This window comes from Montipora capricornis, chromosome 11 (assembly GCF_036669925.1).
Source record: "Montipora capricornis isolate CH-2021 chromosome 11, ASM3666992v2, whole genome shotgun sequence".
Lineage (NCBI taxonomy): Eukaryota > Metazoa > Cnidaria > Anthozoa > Scleractinia > Acroporidae > Montipora > Montipora capricornis.
In genome coordinates, this window is record NC_090893.1 from 25,755,877 (window position 1) to 25,766,466 (window position 10,590).

Here is a 10,590-nt window from a genome sequence, read left to right on the forward strand (position 1 = left end):
GAATATCAAAGTGTTTCCCGTCTAAAGGATCTCTGTTGTAATCCTTTTCCTTTGGAAACCCACTCGCGCCTGTGGAAAACCCTTTGGAGCCTCCTTAACAATCCTCATTAAGACCAATAATTTATCTCATTCAAAACTGGATGGGAGAACCAAAAGTCGTGATCCTGTATGCGCTCATTGGTATGTGAACTTGAAATCGGATTCATTACTCTGCTTTCGAGAGGAGTCCTCTAGCGTGAGAGTATGAAGTCGTTTTCTTTAAGAAAGAAGATCGTGTTTTTATATTTCAAGAAACAGAGATATCTGTTTAGCTTAACGCCTTCAAAAACCGGAATTATTATTACCACACAAGTGAATAGTTCTCTCGCGTGCGCTGATTGGCTAAGTCGGAGTTGATTATCCAATTACTATTCCTCTCCGAGTAGCTGGCGTGCAAGATTTGAAATTTCCGAGCACATTTTACAAAAATATAGTAGTTTTTTGGTTCGCTTTTTTTTTGTTTTCAGCTTTTGTGGTGTATACTAAAACAATTATTCACCTTCTCTTCTGTGACTAATAGTTAAATATCAGGTGTCTATAAATTTCAAAGTTGTGCTAGTGAGTATTTTCAACATTCTTAGGTAAATTAAGGCAAAAACCGAAATTATTATTACCACACAAGTGAATAGTTCTCTCGCGTGCGCTGATTGGCTAACTCGGAGTTGATTATCCAATTACTATTCCTCTCCGAGTAGCTGGCGTGCGAGATTTGAAATTTCCGAGCACATTTTACAAAAATATAGTAGTTTTTTGGTTCGCTCTTTTTTTTCAGCTTTTGTGGTGTATACTAAAACAATTATTCACCTTCTCTTTGGTGACTAATAGTTAAATATCAGGTGTCTATAAATTTCAAAGTTGTGCTAGTGAGTATTTTCAACATTCTTGGGTAAATTAAGGCATGGGTAAACAATGATTTAATGAAAACGTGATTGGGGTGGTCTAACTCGGAGCACGTAAGCAGTAGAAAGATGAAACTCTGCCAGACAGATACATGCGTGGTTTCTGTCAATTTGGTATGTTCCAATTATGCTCATGTTGTCACGTGACTGCAGGTGGCCAGAAAATAATAAAATGTCTTTAGACAAAAATGGGAACACTTTTTGTTGCGAGTTATTAAACAGGACTGGTTTAGGACAATGTATAATGCAAGCTTCTACAAAACTGTGCTTGGCCTTGTTTGAATTTTTTACTATTTTTAAAAATAAACGGTTTTTTCAACTAGACCCAGTCCCCTAAGGCAGTTTTATCCCATCTTGACGCCTTCGCTTTTAAATATCTAACGAAGGCCAAGCACCGAAGTGATATATTAATCGGCCTTAACATTATGCAACCGGTAAGACAATTGAGAACACACGAAAAAGTGTTGCCGTTTCAAAAACAAGCTTTTTAAACAGATGGAGGTCACGTGACCTAATTTGCATAATTTTAAAACAAGGAATTGATTTAAACTAAAAATGTAAGCAGCTGACATAGATTTATTCGTGTACATCTAAACCTGTAAGAGATAGACCACCCCCTCACTTTAGAAGCGAGCAAATTAAGGCAAACTGAGACCCATACCTTAATTTACCTGAGTTTAGAGTCGGACAATTCCGTTTTTTGATTTGAACTGGATTTGCTGACAGTTCAAGTCTCTTATGGCCGAATGAAAAGTCAACCTTTTACACTGCAGGTCTTCCGGTTCATTATAACCAAGACGACAATTATACTAATTCTGGATAAATAATTTAGTTGGAACTTGGCTCTTAAGTTTTTGCCGACATATAGTCAGATGCGGTAGTGGAACTACGACTGAACAACGCGGCCAAGGACTTCTATCTGGAAGTAACCACATTGCTTATTAAACTTTTGATATCATAAACTACACAGCTGTCAAACCAACTCGTCCTGCTGAGATAATCCCTTATGTTTTTTTTAGGCTGTCAGATTCAAGCAATTAGCTGGTTCACTATTGGCAGATTTTCAGATGACGTCTACTCAGCTTCTTCATCCAGATTTGGTTATGGACCTGAAAAGTGTCGACTGAACGGAAATGGTGCATGGTTACCAAGCACCAAAAGAAATGTTAGCGACTTCTTACAAATCAACCTTGGTTATGAGTTCTACATTTGCGCCACAGCGACTCAAGGAAACCCAACTGCTGATCAATGGACAACAAAATACAAGATATATACATCGTTGGACAACGTTAACTGGACAACCTACAAAGAGAATGGAACAGAAAAGGTTTGTAATTAACTTTAACAAATTCTATGGGAAAATTCACCACCTGACGGGGGAATTTCACGTCAAATTTCACGCGAAAAACCACAGGTACCCCAAGTTAACGATGTAATTTGAGCATTACGATCAGTTAAAATAATAACCGTTTGTATGGGAATTTGCAAACGTCTTTAGGAGTCGAAAATAAACCAACATTCTTTTTGCACGGGTGGGCCTCAACCTTCGTAGGATTCGTAGAACGCCGCCATTTCCTTCGATCGCGCTGAAATTTGGCGTGTTTGCTGGGAAGATATAGCCCCAGTTTTCCTGAAAATCGGCTTTCTAGCTTTCATTACGCCTACATGACGGCCATTCTAATTCAGGCAATTTGAGCCGATGCGATGCTCTCGCGAAGCAAACAAAAATTTTCCAAAAATTCAAATGCCCGGGGGGTTGGATGTTGAAGCTTCAATTTGACTGGTACATTATCTTCAAGGCTGGAAACTCCAATGAAGCAGTCGGAAACACAAACTGGTGTTAATTGTTCCAAAAAGCTCAAATCGACCCGAAATTCCACTGAGACCAAGGATGACAGTGCTGCCACATATTTCAATCGTCATATCAGACAAACTTTCACGGAAAGGAATTGAAAATCCTCAAAATGGGCTGATTTGGCCCTTAGCAACATGCTTGATTCGGATGTTCCGTCCAGGACACCGTTGGAAAACACCTTAGCGACCGGGCCCAAGGTTCAAATTTGTTACACACAGGGTGAGCGACGAGGCTTTAGTCTCAGTGACAGGTACAACGTGAGGCCCTTCTCGGGAAAGTACTCAGCTGTCACGCACAAATTACGGACGAAGCTCAGGGAAATGCTGACCCATGAAAGATGTTTCGCAAACAAAACATAAACTTTCAGTTTGTTTACAGTGTATCTGTCACTGACATCTTCGCCAACCCGGTGTGTAACAAATTTGAGCCTTGGGCCCGGTCGGTAAGGTTTTTTTTCAACGGCCGTGCACGGAACTTTGTGGCAGAGCATTGTCGACGGTCCTCGATGGAAGGGAGTCGTTAGACTAGCAAGCCGAAATTCCCGCACCGCAGCTGTTTTGCCCGATAGAGAAGGTATTAGTTAGAGGAGCGTTTTAACGTGCACTGGGCTAAATCTGAAGGCCACCTGAGCGTTCGGAGTGAATTTACGGCTGATTTACTTTGGTGGATATGTGAGACCGCCGCCAGCAAGTAACCAGCCTTGGAGAATCATATATGATTGTGAGAGAGCAACGGTAGAACTAAAACTCCCTAGAATCGCGCTGAAACGGCCAGAAATGCTAAGAACATACCGTAAATAAGACAAGGAAGCAAGGTAAGGAATTCTGGTGTATTTTTATTTTAATGCCCTAAATAACGATCGCTAAGGCCCGTTTTAAACGTCGCATTTTACGTGTGCCGAATCTAATGCAAATGAGAAAAATCTATTGTTTTCGCTCATTTGCATTAGAATCGGCACATGTAAAATGCGGCGTTTAGAACGGGCCTAAAATCCCCACAAAAAACCATATTAAACTTATGAAACGCAACAGCGATTCTCTGTGAGCTTGGGGTGAGATGGTAAAAGTTTCTTTGAATTGCACAGCGTTTTCAAAGATAAGGCTACAATCATGGACAAAAGTGTTGGGAAGGTAACTTCATTTTACAAAAAAAACCCCTCCCCTTTTCAATGCTGGATTTTCCAGGGAAAAAAAATGGTGATTTTTCTTACCTGAAGAACTCCAACATTGAATATGGGGGAGGGGGGCCACAAGAGCATGGTATTTCCCAAATACTTCAGCCAATAGTTAGAAAAATCGAATTAGGTGTGAAGTGAGCTAATGCGCGCAACCTTCCCAAAAACTTTTGACCACGATTGTCTGAAAAAGGTCGAAGCGCAATAAATGCGATTTTATACACGTGGTTTCATTCCTTTAACAGAAACTCGAAGAAGTGGCAAAATATTGGCATTTCGATATGTTTCGTTCAAGTTATTGCTGAAATCAAGCCCAAATAACGTCTTCATGTTTTTTTTTTGATAATCTCGCAAATAGTTACGTGGGATGTTTACGAAATGAATAAGAGTAATTCCCGGTGAGCTGTACCATATATCTATTTGCTGTTGTTAGATATGCAATATTTGCCATAAATACGCGATAGATTTTTCTAGGATAGGTCGTAAGTGGCTTTTCATATATTATTGAACCCTGTGTGTAGCCTCGAGGATCAGGTTACAGTCATATAGTCAATGCTACACAGTTCTCCTCAACAGTACTCCATACATTCCGAGGAAAATGTCGCTATTTTGTTCGTCTTTGGATTCAACTAAGCGCTTAGTAATGACCATTGTAATCCAAACTTTTTTCATAGGATTGCAAACTATAAAGTTTGGTTTTAAGCACTATTTACACAGTACTCCATCGAACGAATATAAATGAGAACTTATTACTCAATTAATCTTTTAAGTTCCCGCAATAGAAGGGAGTACTGTTCAAAATGAAGGAATTTCTTTATTGCAAGGGTCAAATTCACAATCAGTTACTTTGTAGTATTAAATTCTATCCATAACCATTCAAGTTGTATCGAAACGTACCGCACTGGCCTTAAAAATTCCCACATACTTGTGGAGTATGGTGTGGAGTACTGTGTGAAACACCGTTCTGTAGTCATTCATTAACATACGGCAAGAAGATGAATTAACACACAAGTGCAACATTTCTTGTTCGTTTTGATTATTAACGTTTTATACTTTGTTTCTTGTGATGTCAAACTCTAAGGAACTTCATATTCACGAAACGCCAAGAATTTAGAGCCTTACAGATGTACATGTAACTTTAAAGTGTTATCGGGAAATCATACGCATGCAAGTGTTCATTATAGGTCAATACGTCGCCATTCACTCTCGCCACATCACCTGAAGGCCATCTAAAAACGCATTTACTTAAAAAACCGCGAAAAAAATAGTACAACAACAAATTTTCAGTTCCAAACACATGGTTTACATGTCTTAGTGAGGTTTGAATTGGGCCAAAAAGAAACCTTTGCTTTTTTACCATTGTGGGAGTAACACAAAGAAAAATACGTCGACCATTACAGGTCACTTGTCTTCTAAATATTTTGTATATTTTGCACAAATTGTACGTCTAGATACTGAATTTACGCTGCAATACGCTTTTAAGTGGTGAACTTCATGAAACACAACGGCAATTTTACGGACAAAGGACTTTCAATGCGCATTGTTGTACCGGTCCTAAGATACCGTTGTAACGTAATATTGTGTCACGGAAAACCATTCCTCGGACTGAGCACATAGGTAGCCTTAGCAAATTCCATGTTCTGTGAATGGTGCCCAAAAACAACGACAATAAAGACAATCCATGGAACCGTAATTATGGTGAACAACAACTGCATATCTTCCGTAAATTTTGTGTTATACGCCAAAAACTGTTTACAGTTGTTTTCAGACAATCATGGACAAAAGTGTTGGGAAGGTACGTAACTTCATTTTACAGATACACCCCTCCCCTTTTTAAATGTTGGATTTTCCAGGGAAAAAAAAAGGTGATTTTTCTTACCTGAAGAACTCCAACATTGAATATGGGGGAGGGGGCCACAAGAGCATGGTATTTCCCAAATACTTCAGCCAATAGTTAGAAAAATTGAATTAGGTGTGAAGTGAGCTAATGCACGCAACCTTCCCAACAACTTTTGACAACGATTGTAGTCATTTAGTTTACCTTTTGGAGAATGCTGCAGTATTCAATGAGGGGGGTTGAAAACCTCCCGCTTCCCGTCCCTTTATCTCGCGGCTCCCGCCCTTTTTAGTCCTGCTCCCGTCCCCTATAAATTAGGAGACGCAAGACACATCTTGGTCATTTAGATACGTAATTCTTAAGTGATGACGGTCTCAATTGTTCCAACTTGCATTTCTGAATAGACCTCTTTACATTTGTGTACCATTCTCGTCACCAGAGACTCGTTTCGACCCAAGGCTCTGGGAAACTCTATGTAGGAGACCATGTGCCGTAGGGTTCTTATAGCCAAGAATTGGCTATTTGAACCTTACGGCGACTGCTCACTCCTCGTGCTAACATGAATGCAGCAATTAGAGACGCTTTTGATTGTTCTTCACGAAAACCAATGAGAAGACACTTTGTTTCAGGGTTCCCCAGAAATCTTCTCTCCCTCAGTCAAGAGACAGGGGCACCCAAGGAATCTGTTCCCCAGAGGAATCTTGCTGGCTGGCAAAAATACAGGTGTTTCTATGAGCTGGCTGGGAAATTTTGTTATTGATAGAGGTTTTGCCTGGGAATTACGGACTTTTTTCTAGCATTTCAACCCGAGCTGGCTGTAGAAACTCTGAAGACTGAGGACGACTAAAAAAAAAAAAAAAGGAAGAGAACTCCTTCCCTCTCCCAGACTCCCAGACACTAGTCACAAACATATGACGGCTGGTCAGAGTGATTGCGCTTGCGGAAAAAAACCTGTTTTGTCTTGGTTTTGTCGCTTTTGTTCGGTCGTTTCGGATCGAGGGATTTGAAAGCGCGCGGAATTCCTGGCTGGGAAATAAATTTGATCAGCTGGCTGGGAAACCAATCAATTTTATCTAGCTGGCTGGGAAATTTCTTGTGTGTCTTGCCGGGAAAAAGGAACAGATAATGTTTTCCCAGCAACACTGAAAAACACCTGAAAATGCCTTAATAACATTTATTCTCATTAACTGGGGTATAATAATACATTTTACAACAAATTGGTCGTTGGGTGCCCCTGAAGAGAAGAGCTCTGGAGTCGAGATTGAGTTGTGTGCTTAGTTACCTGGGCCCGGTTGTTCAAAAGCCGATTAACTTTAATCCAGGATTAGCGTAGACTTTTGTTTTCAACTTTTTGGTGAAAGTGGTTTTGCTTGTTTTCGTTTTTCAAGATTGACTTCCTCTAATGTAAAGTTTTGCCGAATATCAGCGTCGAACAGCATTTGGACGTAGAGAAATAAACTCCTTGGTTAATTGTTAATCTCGGTATTAGCGTTAATCGGCTTTTGAACAACCGGGCCCAGGCCTATAAAAGAAAGTGAGGCTGGTGTTGACCTTGTTATGATACAGACCTCCCTCCTTTTTTTCTGTTAATGATGTTGTCATGCTGATTAGTAAGAAGTTGCATAAGTATAGCAGTGAGCTTTCTATAAAAACAAGGTTAACTCCAGCCTCACTTTCATTCATAGGCCAGGTAACTAAACACACAACTGTAAAATGGTCTATTGTCTCGTGTTCTGATAAATACACGTTTCCTGGGGCGCATCCAGGTTTTTACAAAACAAGACGCCTGAAGGCGAATCCGTGGGATGCTTTGGGGAATTAGTGTAGCATTGGAATGAATTGTGAAGGTAGAGAGAAGGGCCACGAATAGCGAGTTACGTTAGGGAAAGAAATCATTGTAGAAAGTGTTGAAGAAACCCTGGCTGCGTTTGTGGTGGAAAAGAGGGTGGGCGGAAAATTACTGTGGTTACAGGGTGTCCTTTCCAGGTTCCTATTTACTCTTTGCGGGTAATCTAGAAGATGGAACGAGTGTGTGTATGGTGTTTCGAAATGGCATCAAAACTGGGTGAAGTAATTGCCGGTTTTCACTGTCACATCATCAAAACCATTGAACATCTTAAGTCAACGATTGAACAGATAAAAGAAGATGACTACTAAAACAGTCTCGCAAAGATTTAGGTCTGTGGGATGTTTCGTGCGGGAGATATTTGAAGAAATGTTTTACTCAAATTTATAAGGCTTTGTATGGAGACGCCATGTTTGTGTCCTTTTGGGGCCAGAAGCTACCAAAAAGCACATGTCATTGAGTTGTGCAATAAAAAGGCTGTCTTCTTCTTCTGAGAGCTTATAAACATCTATATGAGTACTTATTGTAATAGAAGGGCTACTCAGATTGCAAAATCTCAGCGGATGTCACTTTTTTAACCTACGTGACAGCATTCTCGGCCGTCATTTTAATATCGTGTCACGCAAAAGCTTAGAAATTCAGCGTTGCTTTATCACAAGACGAAAAACCCTATCAAACTGAAAATTTGTAAAAAAGAAGAGTTTTCAGTTGTTCTAGTAGCTAACTAAACTAAAATCTCAAAAGGGTCGATAATTTCTTATTTTTTAATTGATGACGTCACGTGAAAACCAAGAATATAAGGAATTTGTTTTTCTCTAATTAGGCCATATCATTTTGTCGAGAACTGCTACAAAATCTTGAGACATGAATAAAAATGCAAGACTAATATTTTGAACACTAAAATATTGCTTAAAACAGCGTTGATTATCAAAACGTCAACAAATTTGAAGTACATGTAAACACGTACAGGGAATGTGTTTGTATCAACTGTCATCAGTAGCTGCATTGTTATTTTATGGCATCAAGCCAGCTGTCATCAGGTGCTGTGTTATCATCAATGGCATCAAGCCAGTTTTCATCAGCTGCTTGATAGTCATTAGTGATACCAAGCCAATTGTGATCAGTTACTCCATTACCAGACTGAGAAGCTGTTTCATTGTCACGAGTTGCTCCATTTCCAGAAGTTGTTTCATTGTCATTGAACACTAAAATATTGTTTAAAACAACGTTGATTATCAAAACGTCAACAAATGTGAAATGCATGTATACATGAACAGGGAATGTGTTTGTATCAACTGTCATCAGTAGCTGCATTGTTATTTTATGGCATCGAGCCAGCTGTCATCCGGTGCTGTGTTATCATCAATGGCATCAAGCCAGTTTTCATCAGCAGCTTGATTGTCATTAGTGATACCAAGCCAATTGTCATCAGTTACTCCATTACCAGACTGAGAAACTGATTCATTGTCACGTGTTGCTGCATTTTCAGAAGTTGTTTTATTGTCATAAGCTGGTGCATTTCCAGAAGTTGTTTCATTGTCATGAGTTGTTGGATTTCCAAAAGTTGTTTCATTGTCATGAGTTGCTCTGTTATGATCAGTGGCTTCAATTTTTGCAGGGGATTGGTTGTCTGAGGTTAGTGCATGTTGCATTTTGGAGACAACATTTGTTTGTGGATCAAAAGTGATGAAAATGTTGCTTGCACTAAGCAGCGTTTCTGCCACTTCTTCTGTGGTGTTTTGCAAAGTCACTGATGACACTTGCTAAAGGAGGTTTTTCAAGGTGTCAGTAAAGATAGTTAACCAGAGGTCTGCGTCTTCGTTGGCAACACATAGTTTAGCAGATGCTTCTCTCTTGCAATCAACAACCTTTTGGTAGGTTGAACAGTTTTGGCATTTAACTGAAGTACGAGAGACATCAGTGATGCGCTTTTTGCAAACTTGACAAGACAAAAAAATGGATAATTTGCTGACTAATTTGAAGCTGTCAACAAAGTTTGTTTCTCTGGAGTTTCTAGAATTGCAGGCCCTTTCAAAGAGGACAGGGTGTTCACCTGTTGAGTGTAAGTGGTGAATGGTGAAGTAGACAGGAAGGTGTTGCCTTGAAAGTTTTTCACTGTCAAATTGGTCAGGCGATAAGAATAGGTGTTCTTCAGTTGAGTTATCAGTGGACTCCAGATATGAATAGAAGTGTGCCCTGTTGAATCGTCTAAAATGCAATCTTCCTTAACAAAGGATACTTCTTGTGTTGACTTTTCCAAAACTTTCTTGGGTTCTTTTTGACCAAAGGAGAGTGTTCCCGTAACATTGACCTTTTGGTTAGGTGTCATAGTATCGAGTTGCGATACGGAGATGTCTACACTTGGCAACTGGTTTGTAGATGGCATCGGTTGTAGCTGTTCTTTATAGTTGAAGGTGATGTCACTGTTTGGGGCCATTGATACATTTGACTGTTGATTGAAAATCCAATCACTTTCATCTTGTTTGATGATGAGGTTTTTAAGAAACACTGGGGTCTTTGTGTCTTGAAAGTGTTGGATCTGTTGATGTGCTGGAGCATTAAATGCTAGGACTCTTTGTACCTTTGTGGGTGATGTTTGCAAATGAAAGTCAAACCAGTGAACACCTTTTCCACGTGATCGCTTCAGTGGGCTTAAGTTGTGGATGAAGCCATGTTTGTTGCCTATCATAGAGTTAAAAGGAAAACATCAGTTGGAGAAAACTAAGTATTGTAATCATCAACTCTTAGTCATTTTTGCAAACCTGAAAGTGTTCATGTATTGTTAATAATGGTCATTTACTTTGATTATGGGGTAAAACATAGATGAAAACGAAAAGGAAAAAAAAAAACAATGCGAAGAGGCAAGGAGAGAAGGAATTAGATTTCGAGCATTTGAGTGTTTTGGTGTTGAGATAATTGAGGTAAATGTATACAAGAGTT

General features: G+C 39.6%; 1 protein-coding gene across 1 annotated transcript in view; it reads left to right on the forward strand.

The window, feature by feature from the left end:
* The window catches only part of LOC138023883 (uncharacterized), a 140,778-nt gene that overhangs the window by 39,078 nt on the left and 91,110 nt on the right, over nucleotides 1–10,590 (forward strand). Inside the window, exon 3 of the mRNA XM_068870966.1 lies at nucleotides 1,958–2,265. Within this exon, the coding sequence (XP_068727067.1) occupies nucleotides 1,958–2,265 (308 nt within the window). The remainder of the gene's footprint in view (nucleotides 1–1,957; nucleotides 2,266–10,590) is intronic.